At 48.0% G+C, this 25,963-nt stretch overlaps 2 protein-coding genes across 8 annotated transcripts in view; one reads left to right on the forward strand and one right to left on the reverse strand.

Annotated features, from left to right (window-relative positions):
- CD99L2 (CD99 molecule like 2) overlaps nt 1-21,484 on the forward strand; it is a 34,432-nt gene extending 12,948 nt beyond the window's left edge. Inside the window, exons 2-11 of one of the 2 annotated variants that reach the window (XM_042807294.1) lie at nt 4,550-4,615; nt 6,877-6,915; nt 8,354-8,449; nt 9,314-9,388; nt 10,378-10,470; nt 12,948-13,010; nt 14,123-14,158; nt 14,272-14,391; nt 17,104-17,169; nt 17,614-21,484. In XM_042807294.1, the coding sequence (XP_042663228.1) occupies nt 4,550-4,615; nt 6,877-6,915; nt 8,354-8,449; nt 9,314-9,388; nt 10,378-10,470; nt 12,948-13,010; nt 14,123-14,158; nt 14,272-14,391; nt 17,104-17,169; nt 17,614-17,678 (719 nt within the window). In that variant the 3' untranslated portion in view covers nt 17,679-21,484. The remainder of the gene's footprint in view (nt 1-4,549; nt 4,616-6,876; nt 6,916-8,353; nt 8,450-9,313; nt 9,389-10,377; nt 10,471-12,947; nt 13,011-14,122; nt 14,159-14,271; nt 14,392-17,103; nt 17,170-17,613) is intronic. The other variant, XM_042807295.1, reaches the window with a different exon arrangement.
- Nucleotides 21,485-21,633: 149 nt separating this feature from the next.
- The window catches only part of MTMR1 (myotubularin related protein 1), a 40,489-nt gene continuing 36,159 nt past the window's right edge, over nt 21,634-25,963 (reverse strand). For all 6 annotated transcript variants that reach the window (XM_032995995.2, XM_032995992.2, XM_032995998.2 and 3 more), the window contains one exon: nt 21,634-25,320. In XM_032995995.2, coding sequence (XP_032851886.2) covers nt 25,156-25,320 — 165 coding nt within the window. In that variant the 3' untranslated portion in view covers nt 21,634-25,155. The remainder of the gene's footprint in view (nt 25,321-25,963) is intronic.

Consider the following 25,963-nt stretch of genomic DNA (forward strand, 5'->3'; position numbering starts at 1 on the left):
GCGGGAAACGCCGCTGCGAGGCTGCAGTCCAGCGCCGGCAGCGCGACACGGTGCTGCACCCACAAACCTTCCATCCCCAGCACCCTGCCCAAAGGGACCAGCATCACCGTGGGTGCCCTGCACAGGGAACCACCTGCGTGTGTCGACACCGTAACTCAGAGCCAGAAAGACGAGGCTGATCGCTGGGGAGACCCTGGTGCTTTTGGTTACCTCGGCACACGCTTTCCTCCTGCTCTCCCACCCGCTGCCTGATGCGTCGCTCCTAAGGTAGATGCATAAAAGTCAGGCAGTTTGAATTACTTTCCGCTGCCCTTGTACCTGCTTTGCATTCTCCCGTAATCTCCCGGGCTGTCAATCTCGTACCGTCGCGGGCTCTCAATTCCCAGGGAAGCTAAACACATATATATTGCACAAAGAGATCCGTGGGCTGGCGCTAAAAATGGAATACACCTCACTCAGAGTGCTGCAGACGGCCTAGCAATATACTGGGTGTGAATTATGATACTGTAATTCAAGCTTTGTCAAACAGTGGGGCTTAATTAGAATATATATATAATTGTAAAAACTAAAAAGCTGACGAGTACAATTGCGCGTTTGAGCTGCCTGCTACAGAAAATAATGAGGAGAGAATACATTAAGGCACAAAACCCTTCTACCTTCAAAGAGCAGCTAGTTCTGATTAAAAATACCCCTGGCAAGGTAAGGGGACTTGGTGAGAGGCGGGGGAGCCTGCAGTGCTGGCTCGGCCATAACTCTCACTTTTGTTTTACAGCCTCCACCCAGCACAGCTGCAGCTTTGGGGTCCCCCCACCTCCCTGGTCTGGTGTTAAGGGATTCGTATTAGGTACCATGAGATGTCCTGGCTCGGTTTCTTTTGACTGTCATATTAAAGAAAAATATGGGAAATGTGTCTCGTTCTCCCACCTTCCCCCCCGCCACAGCCCTGCAACCCTGCAGATGCTCTGGTGTCCTTGGCCAGCCGGCACGCAGGGCTTGAATCGCCTCCCAGCTGCCCCTGGGGATGTGCATTTGCTCCCAGCAGAGGCAAAAAAAAAAAAACCAACCTAGCCTAGTCATCAAACCTGGTGAAGATCCTGTACTACTCCCCAACACTGAGCAACCAGCAGAGGATGATTTTGCATATCAGCGGTTTTATAGTCCTGTAACAGGTTGCCAGCATCATGGGTATATCCTACAAGGGAGGTAAAATGTCAGGGCATGCGTGACCCTGACTGCTGAGCACGTATGACAGCCAAACACCTCTGCAACTTAGCAGCGGGCTGCTTGTGAGCTCTAGTATGTAGGAACATGCCCCAGCTTCTGGAGAACATAAGCCCCTAATAGAAAGATATTCTGTGCTGTGCGTGGGTTCTCATCAGAGTGGGACACCCACTCCCCCAGTGTCACTGAGCAGGACTGGAGCCCCAGGAGCAAAGGGATTTGCATGAGGCAGCAGAGGGGAAGCAGTGCTGTCTCCTGAAAAGCTGCGTTTGCAAGGTAAACAAGCGTACCGAGTGCTGGTTGGGTTTTAAGCATCTGGCTGTGAAGTGCTGGGTTTGTTACCACTTAATAACTGAATAAAAGAATAAGGAGAGCGTTCAGCTCTTCTCTGTTGGAGCGAGCAGGCAAGTTTGTGTGCCTTTGACGGCAGCACTTGGTTATTGATCCATAAAAGGTGTAATACGTCTCTATAACACCCTTTGCATGAAATAAAGATGTTGTCAGCTTCAATTAACTGGCAATCTATTATTAATCCTTGACAACGCCTAGGGAATTCCTGGGTTTAAATTGCCCTGGAAAAGGATCTCAGTTTGCCAGGGGCAGCCGTGGGAAAGCCCTGGGAAACGGGCTGTGCCAAGCGCTGCACCTCCTAGGGAAGGTTTTGCTGGGTGGTTCAGTGTGTCAACAGTTTTCCTAACCTTCAGGCAGGCTGCCTGCACCCCTCACCCCAGCCACGGGGATTCCCCTGGGATGCAGCTGCAGCCCAGGACATGTTAGCGATGGCTGTTTTACATCAGCCCCGTGAGGATGGAGGGCCCTGAGCACCTTTCATCTCCCTGGACCCACTCGTGCGCCAGCTGGCTCTCTGGAGAGTGATTTGGGGAGTGGCACTCTCCTCCTGTCCTGTGGGGAGATGCCAAGAGGAGAGGTCACCAAACCCAGGGAGCTGTAAGTGCTGCTCAGCTAGCAGGTCTGGTGAGCCCCTCCGAAGCCAGGCAGGGGGGAGCCCATTTTTGGGGGCACTTGCATTCCCTGCAGGGCCCATGGCCCCACTGGGGGGGCATCTCCATGCAGCCCCACGACCCCCATAGCCCTTCAGCAGAACAGGCAAGCTGCATGTGCCCCCATGGCTGTCCACTCCCCCTCACTTTGTGTTTGGGGTCCTACATCAAAGGTGAAGCACAGGGAGGAGGTGCTAATAGCAGGGCTCAGTGTGCAGCAAATCAGCACCTTTAACATTTACTTAATTACGGAGAAAGGGGGAGCAGGGCGAGAGGGAAGGGACGGCTCCTAGCATATCAGTGCAAGTCTTGGTGCCACCACCATATCCCTCCTGCCAGCTTGCCCTGCCCACTGCAGAGGCAGGGGGAACTGAAATGAAATGCTGCGACGACGCGTTTCCCCCAGTCAGGTTTGTAGCGCTTATCATCCCGCCAGGGATATGCCATGCTTTTCCCCTTCCACCTTTTTTTAAACACAGTTTAAAATAGAAAGACAAGAATGACAGAGCCCCATCAGTTTCTGAAAAGCCAGTCAAGGCTGCGGAAAAAACCATGCTGAGAAAGGGAGCCTACCTGAAATTGCTGGAGTAGCAAGCTTGGGACAGTTGGCCACAGCAGTAATGAGCTTGTGGGATCTCAGCAGGGACACACTGGTGGTTCAGCAGCACTCCGTGCAAGCGCTAGACGTGGGCAGGTATTTTTTTGGCGCCATGGATGGTATGGTCTTGCATGGTCCTTACTTTGCTCCTTTGCACAGACAGAGCACTTCATAACCCTGGGGCTTCATCCGGGCTGTCGGAGCAGGAAAGCATCGGTTATCACACAGTGCCAATATTTCACCAGTAATAAGGCCCAAGGGACAAATATTTTGGCAAGGGAGCAGAGGGGTGTATGGGGAGGCTGAAGGTGCCAAGCACAGCCCTGCCCTGCTGCTGTGCTGAGCAAGGGGCTTGTCTGCATGCCTTGCTCCGCGGATTTCACACGGTGGTAACTGGGCTCCACCTGCAACAGGGAATCTCCCGCTGCTGGCCATTCCTCGGGGCTCAGAGGGGAAGCTTTGGCATCCTTCATCTCAATGAGAAACAGCCGTGAGCCGGGATGTACATTACTTACACACACACCACCAGCAGTAGCTTAACGCCAAGCGCTTTGCCAGGGCAGGGAAGCTCATAGCAACTTTTCAGCCATAGACCCTGCATTTAAATCACCCTCAGGTTTGCTGAGTGTACATTTAAATAGATGGCAAATGAAACGAGATGTGATGTGTGAGTAAGTGAAACCGGAGCTGAAGGTGTTGCAGTACTTAGTGACTACCCTCAGTAGAAGTTTTTCACCGAAATGCTGATACCTGCTTTCTGATGGACTGGTGCCTTCCCGTTGTTATTGTCCTTGTCAGTAAAGCTTTAAATTTATTCATGAAGCATGCTGGAGCTCAGGTGGCAATAGCTAAATCCATTTAGCAGTAGGAATAAGAGGAAAGCCATTTTAATGTTCTCTTGCAGTGCTGCAGTACTTAGCAAACCCAAAGGATATTAATTACTCAGCATGCTCTGAGATGTAAAAGCATGAATTTATCAAGACAAATACATTCAGAACTAGGGTAAGTCAACAGTAATTAATGCGATGCAAAAAAAAGACAGAGAAAGGAAGGATTAGCTGGCCCTATCGCAGGAGAACACAGTGTAGCGCTGAGTTATCCCCGGGATATTATAAAGTGACTGGAGTTGTGGTGAGACATCTCTAACAAAAAAATCTGCCTGTGCCTGTCAGGTGTATCCGTGGGATGGGGGTTTGGTCCTGGTTCGCATTACCGAGGCAGAATGATGCAGGCAGTCTCTGAAATGCTAAGTTGTGCTTGGCAGCCAGCAGCAGCATTTTCATACAGAGCCTTTGATGTTGGAAGCCACTTGCAAAGAAGAGGTGCATAGGGCTTTTTTGTTTTCACCGAATTTGTCTGTGCTGTCCCAATGTTTTCATGGTGTTTAGCAAACGTATAATCGTGAGCACAGCCACAGATGAGTGGCAGCTTGAGAGATGAATTGGTAGGCTCTCCTTGACAAATTTAAGCATAGCATGTGTTTTTATACCACATCCATTAGGGCAGACAAATGGAAAATCCAGAGATGACTGCTCTGCAATTTAACAGTCACAGCATTCAGAGAAGGCTGATGTCTTCCTCATCACTGATGATGGGTCAGGCTTGGAAAAAAACAGAAAGCCCTCTAAAAACTAAAGCAATTTGAGCAAATGAGTCTAGCCACACCATATTTAAAGGCGATTTACTTTGTGTGGAGCAAGTACAACCAGTGCTGATTCTTTGTCTCTAGGTCATGGGGACGACCCAGGTGACATCAGCCTAGAAGATGCCCTGTATGACCTCAGCACCAAGAGACGTAAGTCACATTTATTAATTCTTTTAAAGAGGAGAAAACAAATAAGTCATGAATAGATTAAATTTGTTCTTTGGGATCTAATGCTGGTGCGAGGGTGGTGGGGGGTATGGGCTACCTCATCATCTCTGCCTGGGGAGACGCAGTGTCTGGGCTTGCCAACTGGTGGGACTGGGGATAGTCCTGCAGAAGCTGGTTGCTGACCACGTGCCCTCCGCTGCCTGATTCCCGTGAAACCCCAGAAGCACAGCAGTGCTTGGCGTAGCAACGGCACTGAACATGTCTTTTTGGCTTCCTTGCATCCATTAGTAACACCTACCGTCAAACATGACCCTGTTTGCCTGGAGGCTAATGTGTTAACCACTCTCCTTCTCGAGTCGATGCTCAGGGCAACCCACTGAGCCCGGCCGGGCAAGGGCAGCGCTGGGCCCTTCCCTGCAACACAGCACCCGGGGAAAGCAAACGGCGCATTAAGTCGCTGCTTTGCTTCACTTAATTTCAAGCGTAACCCGTCAGTCAAAGGAAACTCATTTCTGAAGGGGGTGCCTTGCTGCCGGCATGCTGATACTTAATATTTGGCTCTGAAATTTTAAGTTGGGGCTGGGCTGTGTTGCTGAGGGGACAGCAGTGCCTGGCAGAGCTCAGCCTCAGGCCTGGCAGAAACAGCAGCGAGGTCAGGGGGGGCTGGCAGGGAACTGGCACCGCCCCAGGGGGAGGAAATTCAGCAGAGCGGCTCTCATTTTACACCCGAAAGAGAAAACCTAAGTGCCAGTGCAGCAGCTGATGGGAGGAGGCTGGTCACACGCCTCCCCCCAGCACCGAGGGCTGAGCCCAAGTGTGACCTGCACCCAGACACACTGCCTCGCCAGCTCCCCTTTGCTGCCCAGCCACGAGATGCCGTGGCAAATTCGGGAACACCAGTGCCCAGGACCCCTCACTGCCCATCCCTCCCCATGCAGTTCATGGTGACTGTCCCCAGACCCAGCGCCCCGCTGGGTGGTAGCGGGGAGTGCTCTGCAAGCGATGCCAGCCTCTGTGATCTCACAAAATACACCTACAAGTATTTGAGTGAAAGCTATAACAGGGTTTGAAACCTCGTACTTTATAGTCTAACAACACACAGACACTTGTGCTGTGTTACGTTGGAGTTTACATGGAATAAAGAGTCAGAATGCTCCATGCACCTCTCCTGCAGCATGCCAGGCTCAGCAGGATAGACTATGGGGTCACAGGTCTGAGAGATCTCACTGAGGATTTATCAAGCCCTTTAGTAGAGTATGTGGGGAGACCTGGTTAAAAACACCTAATGGCCACCTCATGCAGAGGGAAAGCAGCATTTCCCCAGGGTGGAGACCCAGCCATGAGCCAGAAGAGGCAGTGCTGTCTGCCCAGCCCCTCCAGCTGCTGCATCCCACTCTGGACTTCATTGCTTCAGCCCCAGAATAAAAGCAAACGAGAGGTCTCGAGTTGGGTCACATCAAACCGTACTGGCACGCTGGAAATGAAGCCCAGCAAAAGCACTCCAGTATTAAGAGGCACAGATGAAAATTAATGGGAATAGAGCAGCCACAACTCTTGTTCATAATTTATTCATATACCTCGTAATGCTAGCCACTATTAATAGATAGTGGTTTACGGGGGGTGAAAAAAATAAATAATCAACCCCCTTGAAGGCTGACAGGAGCTTGTTTTAGCCCAGGAGTGGCCAGGGGAGCTGGTATTTAAGCATCAAGGTATCACCAAAATTCCTCCAGCTGACAGGGAACCTCCCATACATAATGCAGCACTGGAAATCATCTGTCATTTAACTGACTGACTGGGCAGGGGACAACAAAACATTGGCAGCTTACTCTTGTTTTCCACGCTGTTCTGTACAGTATGTGTCCTTGCTCTGTTTGCTGCTGTCTCCAGGAGTCTTAATTCAGAGCAGTTTATTACAGCGCTCTGCTTTCCGCTTGGCGGGATGCTGCCCTGCACACAGGCAGTGTCCCGGGCGCAGCTGAGCCCTGCGGAGCTCTGGGCCCAATCCTGCACGGGGGCTGCAGCCACTCGCCCTCGCGCGCAGGCGGTCACACGCCCTGTGCCCACGTGCCGTCTGCGGGGGGGGATTCGTGGCTCTGGGCTCCCAGTTCACAAACGCAAACCAGCGATGATCAGCTGGAAAGCTCATGGTGAAATCTTTGCCATTTATTCTCAAACCAGAAGTGATACTTTTTCAGTGATGTCCGCGACTAACGTCTTCCTCCCTGTCTGTTTTGTCACAGCCACTCCCAAGGGCCCCAGAAAACCAGCAAGTGGGACAGGTGAGACCTTCTTGCATGCTTACCATTTAAGCACAGTGCAGGGTTTGCTTCCCATGGGGGCTTGAGAGGTGCGAGCCCCCCCGTGGGCTGCACGTGAGCAGCTGCGTGCTGCTGCCTTACCAGACTCTTCGGGACACCTTCGCTTGCCTGTAAGAAAGCTGGTGCCAGCGTGCATACGTGCACTCCTCCCATACGGCCCAAGTAAATGCAATATTGATATTTCTGTCCATATTGAAGGCAAGTGGCAGTGGAGCATTTACGGCCAAGGCTGAATTTTGCACACATTGCAGTATCCTAATGGAAAAGACACAAATCACTGCTCAGCTATACAAGGGCTTTTGTTTCTGGCTGTGTGACACCTGCTAGCTTTCCTTCCAGGAGGGAGCCTGGAGGATGTTTTCTTTCCTTTTTTTACTCCAAGATATCCCTGAGCTCCATGGAAAGGCCCAACCTGATGACATTTCCCCATCCAGGGAAAAATATCTCTCCAACTGTGCCTGTCAGATGTGCTGGCTGGCTGGCTCCACAGCATCTGCCCTGGTTGAGGAAGCTCCCTTAAATTCACCCAAGTTTCATTGCTGGCAGTTCCTCTAGCTCAGTTCTGGCCAAACATACCTACTTAAATATAGCACGGTCACAAGAGCCGAGCATTGCTCAACCCCGCCAGAGGAGCCTGAAATAAGCTGCAGTGGGGGAGCACTCAGAAGTGCATCTGCTCGCCCCTGCATAAAGATCTTGGCACAAATTTAAGCAAATCTGACTGTCCAGTTCCTTGGCCACTGTGGTCTTGCTAGGGGTAAGAAAAGCCAAGTGCCAGAAGCATGTGCAGGGCTTCAGTGTTCAGGCTGCAGCTTGAATGAGAGGCTGTTTGATCCAATAAACTGTCCCTGGGAAATGGATGCATGCTGAAGCTGAGGTTTCATCACAGCGCATTTCTTCTCCGGGGAGTGCTTTTCGGATGAGTGATGGCACCGAGGGGCTCCTGCAGCAGGTTCCTGCGCCCTGCCCCCCCTCCCGTGCGTGCTCTGCTCAGCCCGGTGTCACTTGTGGGTTGCCGTGCAGGGAACAGAGCGGCTCCATCTCCATAGCACCTCATCTGCATCATCGCTTGGGAGATGCTGCAGGACACTGTCGGGTGTCTCCCCAGAACACATTATTTTGGGGCTGCTTGGGCTGGGAGAGGGAAGCAGCCACGGCTTGGATGAGAAGAGTTAAGCAATGGCCAGTCTGATCTGAAGGCTCTGCAATACGGTTGTGATGGAGCAGCCGGATGCCCTTTTCAGCTCCACGCTGACATGGGCGCTGGTGGCCTCCAGCAATGGTGCAGTGCTGCTTGCACAGCACCTGCAGAGCTGCTTCAGGGGGGACATGTGCCGAAAGCCTCACACCACCCCCACAAAAGATGAAAGTTTTAATAATCCCTTCTTTCCTGCAACAGGCTTTGATTTGTCTGATTACTTTGACACCCCTCTGGAGACTACCACCAAACCAGCCAAGCCAACTCCGAAGCCCTTCCCCAGGCCAGGGAAGCCAGGTACTGCAGAGCTCCTTGTGCCCCGGGAGGGTGCATGCATGCTTGCTTTCAGGGCTCCAGATGGGAGAAAACACTCCCTGAGGTAACTGGGAACCATCCCGGTAGCCGGGAGGCTGGGATCAGGCACTGACAGATGAGCTCTGCCAAGTTTTGGTGACCGCCAAGAGGTGATGTTAAGAGGGGACCACCTCCTCCTGCTCCGCTGTCATTAGTGGACCCCAGCAGAGGAGATGCACCAGGCTCTCACTGATATGCCAGGAGGGTTGACACCAGCATTTCACCATCCTCTCTCCCTTGCTGCCCACACACCCCTGCCCAACCTGTACTGGGGGCTTCGCTGAGCAGCATTTGTAATATTTTTTAACCAGGACGGAGCTGTTAGCTGCTGTTAGATGGGAGATTTCATTGACGAAGTAGCACATCCTTAAATATCTTTTTGGTAGTGCCTGATCCTGCTCCTGTGTGCCATAGACAGCCGGCGGGGCTGGCACGGGGCTGCGCTCATGGTGGCAGAGCTCTCATGAGCAGGTGTCCTGCTGGCAGCGTGTTTCGGGGGATTTTCGTGGCAGCCCTGCTTGTCACCCTCTCAATTTCAAGCCTCGCCGACATGTACCCTGGCGCAGGGGATCCCCACGAAGGCTCCCACCACCCACACCAAGGGCTGGAGCATCCCTAGGGCACCAACCGGCAAGGGGTGCCCCCAGTGTCAGGGGCAGCTGGAGCTGTGAACCAGAGCACTGAACTGCCCCAGCACAGCCCCAGCCGCCCTGAAGGGAGGGGGATCACCCCCCCCAGCACTTGTCCAAATGCACATTTCAGGGGGCGTCACCATTTTGGTCTCTTTTTTTTCCCCCCTCCCTTCAGACAACAGCTTTTGGGATGTCATCCGCACAACCAAGCAGCCAAAAACTACAAGGCCCCCCCCCAAGCATAACCCAGGTGAGTGTGAGCTCCCCGGCCCCCACAGCTTGGCCCTGGCTCTGCTGCCAGCACAGGCAGGGGCTTCGGGATGTGCCGCGACAGCAGCGCTGCCCCTCGCCCCAGTATTTCCAGCCACTACTGTTTGTTCACGTGAGACACCTGGGAGAAAAAAAACAACACAGAAACCCCCAAACACATGGCAGACATGGTATCTTGGCATGACCCTGCACTTGCCTGGGGGTCTCAGCAGCTCCTGGACCATTTTGCATCCCCCTGCCTGCAGGCTTGTGGTCCTCCCCAGCACGGCACGGCCCAGCCATGCCGGGCTCCCCCAGCACACCCATCCCACCAGCTCAGAGCACCCTCTCAGCTGGGCACTTCACTGCCAGCTCAGGCAGAATTTTGGATAAAAGTACTCACAGGCTTAAAAAAAAAAAAAATAGTTTTGGATCAGAATAAACTAAGGTGCGAGCTGGCGGGAGCGCTGGGGAGCTCAGGCTGGCTCCGTGCCGTGGTTTTAGCTGCCATTTAGTGAAGGCAATAGCTGCTCTCAGAGCCAGGCTGCTCAGGGTACCAACTGGGCGGTTCATGGAGAAAAATAACACCAAGCAATCGAGTCACAGGCCGCTCCAGCAGACATGCCAGCACGGCACAGCCGCCTCCTTCCCCTCCGCAGGCTGGGCCCTTGGGAGCGCCCGTTTGGCTCTGACCTTTTCTACCCAGCTTGATTTATCCGACTGCCTGGTGCTCGAGCCATGGTGCAAGACTGTTTCTGCAGGAAGAACATGACATTTCTCACCACAGCGGCGCGGGGGCATGAAATGGGACGGGTTTGGAAAATCTGCCACGACACTGCATAGCGAAACCGGGGGATGCTGGTGTCGGGGGCTTCGTGTTTTTCACCAGCACTTTTCCCTGGCAAAGCTGAGCATTTCCTTGATTATTTAATTAATTGCAGAGTTCCCCAGGCTGTGGCTGGCACTGCTAACTTCCATGTTGTTTTCTAGCAAAGGATCCTATGGATTTGGACTTGTCTGATGCCCTTGATGATAAGAACGATAGGAAAGATGCTGGAAGGCCAGATGTAAGGCCAGGTGAAGGTACGTTGACTTCTCCTCTCCATCCTGCTTGCCACCAGACTCGCTGGCCCCCAGGACCTGGGGGAGATCCTCCCTGGCCCCTCCGGGAACACGCTCTCCCTGCCAAGTGACAGGGTAAGGAGAAGCAGAGATGCTGCCTCGTCTGAGGCTGCTGCCTGCAGCCAGCACCCCGCAGAGGGGGATGTTTCCACAGGCAGTGCAGCCCCTTGCTCCGGGGCCTCAAGGGGGAAGGAGGCCCCGTCTCAGCGGTCCTTGGCGAAGAGGGGCTCTGCCTAATGACCTGTTGCCTGTCTGCAGGTTTCTTTCCCAGGGTCTCTTCTGACCCATTAAATTGCGGTGACTGTGTTAAGTTCCCCCTCGTCCCTGTACCTGACAGCTATTTAACCAAGGGCATGTGCTGTTGGGGTTCACAGTCATTGCCAAGACATAAATCTACAGCAGGCTTAAGTCCTGGCATAACATACGCTGTGGGCTGGGAGAGTTTTTTTTCCATCTCTAAAATACTCTGGTGAATGAATCATTTGTCTACGACGATTGTTCCCTTGAGCACTTGAGCTAGAAAACAGACTTTGCACGGCTAGTTTATTGATGTCGAGATGGCCGTATACCCTGCTCACACATGTAATTAATAGTCAGATATTTTATTAGATTGTATTAACTAGGTGACTTGTCTGCACTTTGATATTCGGGGCTTGTTGAGGTTTCAGACTCCTGCAGGAAAGGTTGAGGTGTTGAACCACTGGAACGTGGCACCGGTCACAAACCAGCACACGTGTTGCCCCGGCATTGCTGCACCCTGGGCTGCCTGGGACCTCTCCAGGTTCTGGCATAGTCAGGGATTTTTTTCTTTTTATACTCATTACTAAGCCCATAAATCTGTTTTTCTGTGGTAAGCTGGTGAATAACAGCCTAGAAGAGACTGCCTTAAGGCAAAGGTAGCCCTTCCTAAGGCGTAGCATCAGAGAAAGAGCCTTTTGCTGGCTCAGCATTGGGTCTCTTCTCCCATCACATGCCTTGCTGCGCCCCGAGGCTCCCTCTGGGACCAGAGCTGAGGGCTTCAACAGCTCCACTTGTTCAGCTGTTGATTCCCAGACTGTGTTTCTCCGCGCCTGTCCTGCATGAATTAAACATTCCCACTACAACCATGTCTGAGATAACTTTTTCATCTGTACCACTGGAGCTGCTCTGTCCCTCTGGGAGGGAGGAGTGTCAGCTCCCCGCCTGCGGGACCCCGGGCCAGGCTGGTGCTGCCAGGGGCTCACTGATCCCTGGGAGCACGGCCACCGCACACACAAACCACTTCTTCCTCCCTCCTCCACTGCCAACGGAGGCTGAGCAGCCAAAACATTTCATGAACTTGTAAATACCAACTGTGTCCTGGGCTGCATCAAGGGAAGTGTAACAGGCAGGTCAAGGGAGGGGATTTTCCCTCTCTTCTCTGCTCTCGCGAGACTCCCCCATCCAGTGTTGTGTCCAGCTTTGGGACCCCCAACATAAGAAGGACATGGACCTGTTGTGTCAAGTCCAGAGGAAGCCACAAAGATGATGAGGGAGCTGAAGCACCTCCCTTATGAGGACAGGCTGAGGGTATTGGGGTTGTTCATCCTGGAGAAGAGAAGGCTCCAGGGAGACCTTAGAGCAGCCTGCTATATAGTATCCTTACCCATGGCAGGGGCGTTGGAACTAGATGAGCTTTAAGGTCCCTTCCAACCCAAACCAGTCTAGGATTCTGTGATTCTATGGAATACATCAGTCATTTCAGTCAAAAAAACAATACAGTAGTTTTTAAACTTTGATTCAGGGATATTTCTTTCAAGCTAGACTTAAAGTAAATTATTACCTCTTTTATGAGCTTAAAATAATTTGGGGTTAAACATTTTGTTAACATCTGATAATTGCAAGAGAAGCAGAACTGCTTATTGTCTGGTCTCTGTTCTCACTGGGAGCCGCTGGTTTACATGGGCATGCAAACTGCTGCTCTGGACCCTGCTGCACAGAAAGCCCCCCACGGCTCTTCAAAATAGCCAGAGAGCTTTAGAGAAAACAATCAAATGAATAGAGCAGCCTCTCTCTTCCCAGCAGAGAAACATTTCCCCAGGAGCAAGGGTTTGCAGGAGGCCAGTCCCACCCTGGACGTGTGATGCTCACAGGTGACCCCTGCCCAGAATCCCCCAAAAGTCCCATTTCCAGGCCCTGCCCATCCAAAAGCACTCATTTTTTGGGATCCCTCTCATCCCAATAAAGCCACGCACTATTTTCCCTTTCTGTTATACTTTTCTTCTAGGCAGCTCTGGCTACATTCACCCTCCCAGGAAGGCAGCTTTGGTGTTTTGCAGGGTGAATTTGGCTTTATGCAGGTTGAGAGGGTGAGCTCCCCTGCTGCTGTGGAACACACAAAGCTGTGGCCACTACCTCCCGGGGGGGGGCTGTGTCTCCCTTCAGGTGCCAACCACCATTTGTTCCTGTTATCTTTAAAGCATTTTCAGATGACGACCTGGCCAGCATCGTGGATGGCGGCTACAGCCCAGACAAGAAGAAAGGTAAACGTAGACCTACGTATATTCGTTTGCTTCAGCAGTCACAGCTTGGGCAATAATCACTGTATCAGCCAAACTCTTAGAAACCACCTTGTGCGGAGTGGTGCTCACCTTCTCAATGGGGGCACATGCACAAGAAAAAGGGGTCTCAGCCATGGGCACAGGGGAACACATAGTTTTCAGCTGCCATGGTCACACCTTGTGCCAGGGGTTGGAGGTGCTTATTTTTGATCCCACGGAGGCTCTGCAGCTCCAGCTGCCTCCGGGGCAGACGGGACCTGCATCTCCCCATCCACCCTGAAAGCAGATGCCCACCCCTGTGTCATGAGACGGCACAATCCTTCGTTTATCTTCCACTGTGCAACCACTGATGGTTGAAAAAAGGAGGAAAACCAGCAACAATCGGATAAGCCTGCACATTTGCCAGGATCCACAGCATTAAATATTAAAAGCAGTCAAGTAAAGCGATGAACACCACAAGACCAATCAACATTTAATGAATCCCTGTGCCAAGGACAAACGGCATCGGGGGCATTAATACAATGCTGACCTGCTTCCATAAATTCAGGATGCAAGTGACTCGGTAAGGACTGCAGCTTCCAGCAGGAGCAGCTTTTCCTCCCAGCCCAGCTTCTCCAGGGAAGGTGATTTTAAAATAGACTTCAAGCCAAGTGAAGATTCCCTGACGTTACGGAGCTCAGCCAGTCACCTCCCCGTGACAGCACAAGTATGCTGTGTAACTGTCTGACAGCGTTTTATTTGTCCACTCTTTACACTGAGCAGCGTGGGGCGGAGGTGGGGTTAACTGTCATGCAGGCAGAGGTGTCCCCTGCAGAGGCTCCCCTCAAAACTCCCCCCAGGCACATGCGGTGGGAGAGAGGAGCAGCCTCAGATCCCTCCAAGAAGCAGCGCCGAGCCGCCCTGGGCAGCCAGGTGGGGTGGGGCAGCAGAGACAGGGCGCACCACGGGGGCACACGCTCGCCCCCAGCCCAGGGGTGCCCCTGGGGCCACGCCGCCGCCTCCCCCCTGCATCCCCCCTCCCTCCTGGGCTGCCCAGCACGGTGGGGGGGGGAGCAGAGGGGCACGGGGTGCTGATGGGCTTGTGTGTCTTGCAGGTGCCGAGGGCAGCACTGACAGCGACTATGGCGGGGGTAGGTACCACCATGGCCACGAGCCCAGCGGTGAGGGGGTGGGATGGGGTGGGACGGGTGGTGCGTGTGCCCCCACAGCCCAGCGCCCCGCTCTCTCTCTCTGTGTCCTGCAGGCAGAGTGGCAGAGACGGGGACAATCGCCGGCATCGCCAGCGCCCTGGCCATGGCACTCATCGGGGCTGTGTCCAGCTACATCTCCTACCAGCAGAAGAAGTTCTGCTTCAGCATCCAGCGTAAGTCTGGGCCCCCCCCCCCCCCCAAACATTTCATAAGCAGGGAGCAAACACCCACCTATCTGCCCTCTGAACCCCAATGCCCTTTTCCAGCCTGGAGACAGGAGGGGTTGTCAGGCGTCCCGTGACCCAGAGCTGGCAGAGCAAAGCCCCAGCCATGGGTTATCAAGCCCCCCCCCCCATCTTGTTGGGTGTTGCACAGGCAGGAACCCACCAGCAGCAACGGCCCCAGACCCCAGTGCCACCCCGGGGGCTGCGCACAGCCCCTCGCGTGCACCCACAGACGGTCACAGCCAAAGACAAACCCACTGACACCAAACAAGGTAAACATGGGAAAAAACCCCCCACTCCTCCCCAAAACAAACAAACCAGAAACCACCCAGAATCTCAGCAAGAAGTAAAAACTCACCAGGCAGCAGCAAGGGAAGCACAACCAACCACAGCAACTATGGCAGCCCTGGGGAGTACAGCCCAGCCCACCCCGCCCTCCCACAGGTGTGCAGCAATCACTGCAATTAAGTGCAAATTAAGCAGCAAAACTCCTATTTCCAGAAAGTGCCCTTTGCAGGAGTGCCCCATAAATTTGCTGGGTGTAAACATTGCAGGAGGTGGCCCGACAGCCTCTCCCCATGGCACTGGCCTGGCTGTGGTGGGCTCCAGTACATCTCCTGGGGTGGTTGCAAACAGCTGGAAAAAGCTCTTTTTAAATTAATCAAATGAAATCTCCTGTGAGTCTCCTTTACTCTGGGGGAAGGGTGCTCAGGACTGGAAATTTCTGCTGGAATCATGCTATTTTCCCGGTTGTGCCTGAAACAAACAGGAGCATTTTGGTAAATTAGATCAGCAGGAAAAGTCAAATGAATGTGATGGAATGAAACACCCTTGTATATTCCCCCCACTTAAATGATATTTTGGCAAGAATAAATAATTAAAAAAAAAAAGAGTAAAGGCTTTGATGAGGGGGAAGCTGAGAGACACAAAGCCCCAGAAAGGCGGCAGGAAATTAAAGTTAATTATAAAGGAGGATTAATTTAAGCCATCAGACATGGCATGCTGGGCTAATGTCAGGCCTTAGATGCATTGCAATGCATGACAGAAATCTAAGAGCCGTCAGCCACTGCAAAAGTGGCTTTTTATTGAAAAACATAAATTGCATTTGGTGTTATCCCAGTAAAACACACATGTCTTGGGGGAGGCACTGGTGGTGTGTAATGACCACTTGCTTGAAGCACAGAGGAACAGGCTCAGCTTTTTTCCTTGCCCAGCCATCCTTCTGTGGCAGCGAGGATGTGGCTCCATTTCTTGATTTTGAGCCTCAGCCTCTTTTGACAAGCATTTGCTGATTCCTCTGAAGGATGTGTACAACGCTGCCTAATATTCTTTATCTCACTTTCTCTTCTTACACCACGTCTCCTGCTCACTAGCATGCCCTGGGATATGGCTTAGCCTCCCGGTGTCCCCTTGCCCTGAGCCGCTGGCGGTGCCCAGGCAGGACAGGAGCTGTCAGAGCTGCTCCAGCAACTCCTCTCCTTCCTCCACAGTTTGGCCAGCTGCAGACTGCCATGTCTGCTGGCATGGGGTTTTAAGGCGTTTTTTTTTTTCAGCCAGTTGCAGAAACTTTTCTTCTCTCTCGTGCCTTGGAGACAGCGACTGCCTCATTGCTTCATGAGGGCTCCCATCGTGCTGCTCTGCCTTGGCCCCACCACTCTTCCCTGCCTCCCTCTTTCCCCATGAGATATGAATGAGCCCCATCAAAACCTGGTGGTGAGGCATAGCAGGTCCCTGCCACGCTTCGTGCTGCATTTAGATGCAGATAAAGCTTAGATGTCTAAAAAGTGGCGGGATGCATGGCTGCAGCGTGGATTGCCTCAGCCTGCCTTCGCAAACCAGCACAGCCCCCACCCTGTCCCTGGGCCCTCCCAAACGGGACATGGCGGTTAGCACAGCACTCCTGTCTCTGTCTCTCTCCAAAGAGGTTCTTTAGAGAAGCGGTAGAGCATGGCTGAGGGCTGTGGTGCACCCCAAGCGGTCTCAACTCAATCTTCTGCAGCTCTGATCTGGACTAGGACGAGCAGAGCCACCCCCTTCCCCTTGCCCACCCTGTTGCTGCCACCTTGCAGCCACCCACCTGCCCGGCAGCGCCCAGCCTTGCCCCTTCGCCTGGGCTGCACTTGTTGCAAACACTGGAAATGTCTTTGCATTTAAATAAGGGACTTATTTGGGATTTGATAGCCCTCTGGGATCCTGCTTGGTCACCACAGCCCTGCTCTAAACTGCTTCTTGCAGCTCTCCGTAACTGAGCTTTTAATGGGTCCTACACCATCTACGTGTGCTTAGGTGCAGCCCCGGCTGCACAGCGGTCCTGTCTGGAAGACGTTACCTACTCCATGTGCTTCGCCTAGCTGAGCCCCTTAGCACAGTAATTAGCTTTGCTGCTTTGTGTGATAAAAATGAAGACAGAAAAAAGAGCTGCTGGTAGAAGCTGTGCCTTCTAGGCAAGCCTCTGTGGTCACTTTAAAATCCAGCAACGCTTCCTCAGCACTGTTTATGGTTTACTGATGTTTCTATACTGCTGTTAATGCAGAGGAGGTTGAAAAAAGGCATCTTAGCTTTTACAGCAGATGGGCCCATTACCAGAGTTTTTAAGGCATCAAAGCAAATCATTTTTACTTTCTACCCTCCCATTTCACTCTCTTTATTGTTACTTCTCAGAAGGACTTAATGCGGAATATGTGAAAGGAGAAAACATGGAAGCTGTCGTAAGCGAGGAACCCCAAGGTGAGAACCATGCTTTCCTTACCCTGTCTGCATCCAGCCACAAAAGCAGCTTTTCTGAGGGACTTTCTTAAAGTAAGTCCCTCGTACTGAACAGAGCTGCCATGTCTCTTTGATGAAGACAGCACTTAGGTGATGCTGCAGCTTTTTGTGAAACACCCACCACAGTGTTTCTGTCCTTTTATTGCACACAAAGGAAAGCCATGGTAAGAGACCAAGGAGCTCATGCTGCAGACGATGGCAGTTAATATTTAGCTTTCATGTTTTCAGCCATCAAGTGTGTCTTATACAAGAAAAGCATGATCCTTCTTTCAGTGACAGATGATCAAGGCTGCTGCAAAGGCTTTTCCAATGTCACATACAACCAGCCACTACCAGGCAGCTGTTGCTTGAGCTCTGGTTCCATCGTGTGCTATTGTACTCATGATTTTTTTTCTTTCTCCCTAGTTAAATATTCAGTACTGGAAACACAGTCAGCAGAACCACCAAAACAAGACAGTGCGAAGATATAAAGCATGACCCGGGGCTAGAAAAGAATCAGTCAGCAGCAAATGGAGATCTTACATGCTTGTAATTTAGCTTTTTATTTAATTTGACTCCAAAGCTATTTAATGTGTACTTAGGCTCGAACTGGCTTTTTATTGCTCTAGGCTTTAGGGTTAGAGTAGTACTATGTGTTTATTTTTTGTAAAGAGTTACATGTTTACATCAAAGTAATATTGTAGGTTTGATGTCCAGTGGTATGCAAACCAACAGAAGGTGCTTCAGTAGTGGTCAATTTTCGATTAAGGGACAAGGTCTTTTTCAAGGAGCAGAAGAGCTTACAGTGAAGTGCCTGTACATAGCAATCCAAAGCAAACCATTCACAGCCCTTTGTAAAGCACCTCCAGCCAACTTCTGCCACCAGCTATAGGCACATCACTTCCAACAGTGCTGAATGTGCATTTGCTGAGGGTGGATTGCGGTCCTTAGCGTAGCTGCACCTAACAATGAAGTGCCTATGGGTAGGTCCTGGGGTTTGGGCTCAGCTGAGGCAGGTGAGTCCCTGCTCCGAAGGCAGGAGCTGAGGATGCTTCACCACTACGCAGCACTGGGCTTCTAACCAAATAAAAGGACCCGATTTTCATGCCAAGTCATAAATACAGGTAGTGGCAGTGTGCGCAGTGTTCACTTTTAGCAAATACGCTTTGAATGCTTGGCTGTGCTAGAGATCAGAACGGAGCTGAAGGTGCCAAGTGATACAGTTTGCAGGACATGAGATATCTAGGTTGTCACCAAAATGAAAACTGTGTGTGTTTGGATGCTTTCAAGGGCAGGTTCAGATCTCATTCACACTAGAACAAATTTCAGATTTAACCCAAAAGAAAATAAACAAAGTAGCTATCTGTTAAGAGCTGGAACACTCACTACTGTAAGAGAAGTCAAGCTTAGCAAGATGCAGGCCCCCCACCTTCTTTTTTTAGCTGCAAGTATTGAGAGCACTCCCTGGCACCCGAGGCAGAAGAAGGATCCAAAGCTTGTGTCAGTGGCTAAAAAAGGCAGAATGTGCTGAGAGGATCAGTCCTCCATCACCGTCCCGCGTGGGGTCCCTGCAGCTTTCTGGGCAGCAGGGGGCTGCGAGCGGTGCTCAGCGGGACACGGGGCTGCTCCGCGACAGCGCCCCGATCCCACGCAGCTGCTCACACGGCCCTCTTCAACGCTGCAGAACTGGTATCAAGACCTGACCTTCACTACCTTGCAAGAATTTGTGGTTATGTTTCTAATCCCTTCCCAACCCCTTCTTATCACTGCTAAAACGTGGATACTGCCACTTTCTGATAAATTTATCCAAGTTGATAATTGCTTAAAAATCATGCTCTCAAGTGAAGGAAAATTCACTTTATGTGGCGCAAGAGGTACTCACTATTTATATATAAACCTTAAACTTGTGCATTTGGTACTGTTTTGCAAATCCCGGATTTTGTGAATGTGTATTAAAAATAAAGCCTTTCAGTTTGATGTACGAATTCACAGCTTTCAGGTAGACACAACTTAGGGAAGGCCTTGCCAGGAGGTGAATCAGCCTAGGAGCACTGCTGCCTAACAGCTCCATTTGAAAGGAAATTGTCTAGTAACATAGTTAAGTATTTTGCAATAGCTGCACAATTCTTTATGCTCTTTTTAACACTTGCATTTTTAAAGCCTTACACTATCTCTAGCAGAACAGCTACTGTGTTTTATGAGGGAAATGAGTTCTAGGGATATATGGTGCCTCACGTGTATTCAGAACACTTAGGCTACAATACTGCTACAAACTACTGCTGCTTTGTTTTATGAATGTGTTTGGATTAGAAAACAAAATCTTTAATTATTGGCTGCTCAGAGAGTGAAGCAGAGGAAATGGAGATGGGATGCACTCTGTGTTTGCTTACTCTCAGAGAAGAATTTTCACGGAGGAAATGTGATCTGCAGGATTTGGATCATCACATGCAGGAGCTCAGCTGCTGGTGAAGCCACACAGCTGAGTTTGTATCTCCATTCCCAAGCACCATTGCCTATTTTTCTTAGCCACACACATTTGAAAGCTGAAGCATGAAAAATGTTTTTATAAAGTTACTGTAGATGAAGTGTTACAACATGGCATTGATGATCACTAGGAGCCATTTTCCTACCTTAGATCAAGTGACATAATTCCATTTCTCCTTTTGCTGATGACCATGTTTTCTGTAGATGCAGATCATCAGTTTTGCTGCATTTCTATTATTGTGCCCTCCCTGTTTGTCTAGTGGACAGTGCAGTGGGGTGTCCAGCATTGCTTAAATAATATAGCACATACCCCTCTTTTGGGAAACTCTTACACTAGAGCATAGGAAAAACACATGTCTAATTCACAAAAACTCCAGGTTTGGGTTGTGGTTTTTTTTTTTGTTTGTTGTTGTTTTGTTTTGTTTGTCTGTTTTTTAAGCAGAGCTGTTTCACTGAAAAAAACCCCTCCAGTTTCTAGAACGCAGAAGTTGCTCCTTCCCCAAGGCCTTTTCTATGACTTTGGTGAACACTTAATGCCTTAGTATAATTTCTAAGTATGTGAAAAACAATAAATGCACAGTGAAAAGGAGCACTTTTTCAAAAATTCACAGTAACAGAATTCACGATCTCTTTCTCTGGGACTTCAAATAGGAAAATAGTGATAAATGCCACAGTAAAGAAATTAAACGTAGACTTCTCTTTAAAACTGGACGAAAGTCAAAGTCTTATTGTGCTAAATGTCAGTAAAGGCTCAAATTGCTTTTTATTGAAGTCTGTCTCCTCCTCCATCTGAACTGTCAGACCAGTCTCTGAGAAACAGGGAGTTTCTACATCATCTATATTTCAGGCTTTATAGCAAGTGAAAGGATTCATATGTATTTTCCTAGTAGTGATCCAAGTTCTGAAACAACTGATTCAGCATTGACTTCTCTAACTACTTTCATTTAATTAGGATCTATTCTCTTTAAATCTAGATATAGAATTTTTTAAAATCCTGCACTTAATTTCTGTATACATGGTATGAGCTTTCTCATCCTTTACTAAAAAAGGCCATAAACCACTGAAAAACTGTGGTTTTTTTTTTTTTCATGAGTCCAAAAACTATATATACAGCTGTCCAGAGTTTATGTACTATCTGTGCTGTGAGCTCTTCTTACCACACATCACTTCAGCTTAACTAAAGCTATTTTTAATAAAATTACTCAGTAAAGGTTTCTCAGTTACAGAGAAAACAGAGAATAGAAATAATTTAACTAGCTCTTTTCCTGTTGATTATTCTATCGATTACTTGCATTTTCCTTTGGCAATACTGTAGTAGTTTCTTCGGTTTAGATTCTTCAGTTGAGAATACTCTGACATGAATTTCAGACTTTTTTGGCACTATAAACTCAGTCATTTTCATGCAACCCCACTAAAGAACCCTTACACATGCTATATTGTCATTCTTAACTACTCACTGCTTGTGATAAAAGTGGAATTAGTCCGTTTCAAATACTATTTCAAATTCTGAAAAAGTAAGATGAGTTGACAGGCTAAGGCTTTAAAAATCTGCTTCTGCAACAAATAAGCTTCAGGAACAAATCAAGTTCAGTAACAACAGTATTGTGAAATCAGAGAATCCTTTCTTTTGAGTGAAGTGCAAGGCATATTGTTTGCTGATGCAGAAGCGATCTATACCAAATGAAGGATGAATGTTACACTGTAAGAAAATAAGATTCATTTTGCTAATGTGCATGTAAGAATTGTGGGGGTAAAAATCAGGATTTGACTGCCATCGGAAAACACCAAATAAAACAAGTTGACTAGAAAGACATTTTAGACTTGATCTTTTGTGGGTTTTTTCATGTGGGAAGTGAACTGCAGATGTGGCTATATCCTTATTATGATCTCTTCTATAACTACACTAGATTTGATTAAAAAAAAAAAAACAACAAAACAAACTGGACTTTGTGAGAAAACAAGTATCATTACAAAAACTTTAATGGTAAAAATAAGTATTTGCACACACACCTCAGGTCACACAGCAACTAAACTCTAGGTAGCGCCATGTCCCTGGCTGCACTCAGCACGGCTGCTTTTTGGTTCTTTTCACTGCCCTATGTTTCCTGCAGTTTTCTTTGGATTTTCACATCCAGTAGATGAATCTCCCATGCAGTGCAAACTAAGCTTTTGATCTTTGTATAATGATGCAGTGCTTAGTCTCACAGTCAAAAAAGGTGGTTTGTATTTCAGACTAGCTACTTCTGACTCGTATTTCTTGTAGAAATAAAATTCCTTCTTCCCAACTGCACAAGATCTGGCAGTCAAAAGATCTCTAATATGATACCCACTTAGCTCAGCAGATGTGATCTCTCAGCAAATGGACGCTCCGTTTTGCTTTTTAACATAAATGCTTCACCTAGGGAATACTCTAAATTGCCCATTTTAGTTTGTCCTCTTCTGTGGGGCTCAATGCACATGAACGAGAGCTGTTGATTCCTTATTTCCAGCTTTTAGAAAACCAGCCATTCTTGGTGTTATTACATACAGCATGTGAATTATTAGAGCATTTCTCAGAAAGTAAGAAAAATCAAACACTTCTTGTTTAAAGCTTTAACTCCTCGAGAGGAAGGCTGCCCATGCAGGGAACAGAACCAGGCAGATAGGAGTGTTTACCAGCTTTAAAGCCTTCTTCCCGTTTAATGAAACAAGAAAAAAATTACTTTGATCTATAAAGGAAGAAGTAGTGTAATTCAGCTCTGAAACAAGACTAAAATGGAAAAGTGTCTGATGCTGATGCTTCGCTTACTTTACAAGTGAAAAATGCTTCAGTTGGTTACCAAGGCTTCATCCCATTCTGGGACACCAGATTCAGGTTCTTCCCCCTCTCACATGCCATTGATAATAGGGAAATCCTACAGATCAAACTTAATTGCTTGCTGTCTTTGCACATTCCCTTTATACTCAGCAGGGTCAAAACCAAAAATCACAGCAAAAGAAGATCCAACTTTTGAATCAGAAGTTAATAGTTCTGTCCAAGGTGCATCAGACAGGCAACAGGGTTCTGCTCTTTCCTCAACCAGTTCAATACTGCCTTACGAAAAAATAAAAAGTAACAACAGAACTAGTAGTTAAATCAATAGGAAATAATCTGATTATCAGCAAGCAGACTGAGTACAAAGACAGTCGCCTCTTCAATATAGAACTATGCTTTAACTAGCATGTATGACCTATATAATACCTTTGAAAATGTCCATGCTAAGTACATACAAAAACATCTATTGTGCTTACACATGTAACAGCAGGACCCCTCCCCCAGTGCTCTCCCTGCAGATCAGAGAGGACTCGCTGAGCTGTGCTGAAACTCATGGATAAACAGCCAGTCACTTGAAATAACTTGTATTCTTCTATGCAAAACCGAATTTCCAGATTTTAGCTCTAGGAATCTAAACTTTAAAAATCTCAGAATGCTCAAGCTAATCCAGTCATCACTTTTACAATAATTATAGAGGAAATGTTGTGATTATTAGCACCAATAAAGAGAAAAACTTCAAAAGATTTTCTTTAGCGCTGCATTTTAGAGATAATGTGCTTTACTTTAATATACAGATAAAATGTCAAGGAAATCCAAAATATAGAAGAGTTTAATTCAATACCAGCTCAACATATTTTGGCAATGTAAAATTCACTGCTGGCATAGTGTTCAGCAGAACCATTTTTACATGAAAACATCTTTAATCTATTTATAAAAAGCCTGAGGTTGATTAAGAGATGCAACATTGCAAGCCTTCCTAAACTTTGTTCATGGAGGTATCTATTGTAAAAAGCATTCACTATAATAAAAAGGACATGTTGAAATAGCCTGCACTGCACAGTAAACTTGTAAGACTGGATACAGCACATTAGTCTTTCCAGTTGAAATTGCAAAAGTGCTCAGCAGCTCACCTTACTCATTAACTGTATGCTATATATATGAATGCAGAGAAACGGAAAAGTGCCATCACATGTTAAGAACAAATGTGCGGTAATAAACGATGCTCACAGACAGTAAAAACCACAATCAGCATATAGAAACAATTGGCTCTTAAGAATGGGGCTTAATTCCCACCAACAGAACTTGGAGCAATATAAGCACAAGCCAAAAAGCAGAGCTGCAGTATTTAAGCGCCCTAAGGAGAAGAACCAGATTCTCATGAAACACAGCAAGGAAAACAACCCAGGGAAAATTTTTAGTGTGAACCATTTCTGGGCCTTCCAAGAAGGCTACTGAATAAATTTTTAAATGGTTGGATGTTACAGTAATCAAATATCTCTGATACGAATATTTTGGGGAGTAGATGAAAGAACGTTGGGAATGTATATTTTACACGAAAAGGCAGTTAAATTATTCACTTTGCAGAAAAAAATGATAGCAGCAATTTAAAAACAAAAAGCCAAGAGGCTTTATTTTAAGAAAACCAATTAAGATCATACTATTTAAAAACTTTGTCAAACAAAGTCATTACAAGTTAAGGTCTTCAAAAGAGTCTGGATGGGCAGGATTCATTTTCTGAATTTACAGCTTAAAACCGTGGCATATGTTTAACATCACACACACATGTGTATAAATGCACACAGCTTTGCATTTTGTGTGTACACTTTAAAACAAAACACGCATAACAAAATGTGAAGCTATACAGACTATACAGTTTACACAGCTGGGTGTCACTCCAACCCCAAATATTAGCATTTCCTAGAAAACAAACTTTTACTCTGTACAAGACCTTGACATGAATAAGTTTATCCCTTGCTTAGGAGGCCAAAACTGAACAATAAGCTAAACAGTCAAAAGACTTTATTTCAATTTGTACAAAAGGCATTAAAAAACCTAAAATACATGCTTTACCAAATATATTACATCATACAAGTCAGTGTGGTGTACTTGACAAATCAGCTTAACTTCACCCACTTTTAATGGCATATTTAGTTGAAATGTAAAACTGACTACAATGGAAAACATTTATTGTAAGATCAATTTCGAAGTGCATTAATTACCTAAAAAAAAATAAACTGCTCTAGCAAAAAAAATATATATATTACTGAGTGAAATAAGGAGCTCCCATTCAGAAAAAATGTTCTCTGTTCTATGTAAGCATCATGTGGCATTTCCTCTGAATCTCTCAAGCAGGCATGGTACCCTAGACAGTGTGAGAAGCATTTTTTTGTCTGCTTGGCAGATGGATTTCTTTTCAGGATGGTTAAATTGTTAGTTGCTCAAAACAAAGTTTAATTTCACAATTGGTGATTTAGCTAGAATGTCAAAACACATGTGGGAACTGCCAACAAGAAAATACATCACATCTATTGAAACTCTTTTTGGCCTCATCATGATAATATCAGACACAGAATAAGGCATGTAGATCACAGCAATTACAAGTCACTCACAATCCTTTTGTGATGGGAAAAGCATTTCACCCTCCTTTCTGTATTACCTGACAATTTTTTTCACGTGGCTTTTATTACACATCACACAGAGGTGTGCACCGGTGTGGCTGAATGGGAAGGAGATGAACCTCTGTCAGAGGAGGAAGAAATGGATCGTGTAGCAGCTTCCCGCTGCAAATCTTCAACCTTCTTCTGCAGCTCCGTCCGGATGGCAAGGAGCTCTTTAAGATTTTGATGGATTGGAACCTGCCAGGAAAAGAAAGAGAAGTCTTACTTTGACTCTCACAGTGAGTTAGTTTCTCAAGCAATACTTCCACTGTTTCCTTCAGTAACACAAGGAATCCAACACCTATGAATTTCAGTATATCAATATTTAGGGAAAGTATTTCTTTAGTCATTTGAAATGAAACTTTTCAGCAAACTGTCCCTTTCTAACAACACAGTTGGCAGGAAACCTATACAAAAGACTGTTTACAAATGGTCTTAATGGGATACCAAACATATTCCCATAAATGTACCCCTATCCCTTATCAATAACCCTTTCAGCTGAACTCAGATTGCCTTTCCCAGGAACTATTTCCCCTGTCTGTTGGGACAGAACTTACTATGTAAAGAGTTCACAAAGCTGGCTCCATATGGAGCGTCTTGTTACTCCTCTAACCAGGCATCTTTCCAAGAGTCTGACCCCTTCCAGCTTGCCAGTGAGAAAAGTGCAGCAGCCAAATGAATTGTGCTTTGTGGTGGGCCTTCCAGAGTCACACTCCAATAAACCTTTTATAGAGGTGGGTTGCATAGGTTTCTGCCTCTGCTTCTGACAGTACCCAAAACCACCAGAGATGCACCACTCTGCATGGTGGAGCATCTTTCACACTCATCTGGAACATTCAAC

The sequence above is a fragment of the Tyto alba genome, unplaced genomic scaffold (assembly GCF_018691265.1).
Source record: "Tyto alba isolate M040663 unplaced genomic scaffold, T.alba_DEE_v4.0 Super-Scaffold_5, whole genome shotgun sequence".
Classification (NCBI taxonomy): domain Eukaryota; kingdom Metazoa; phylum Chordata; class Aves; order Strigiformes; family Tytonidae; genus Tyto; species Tyto alba.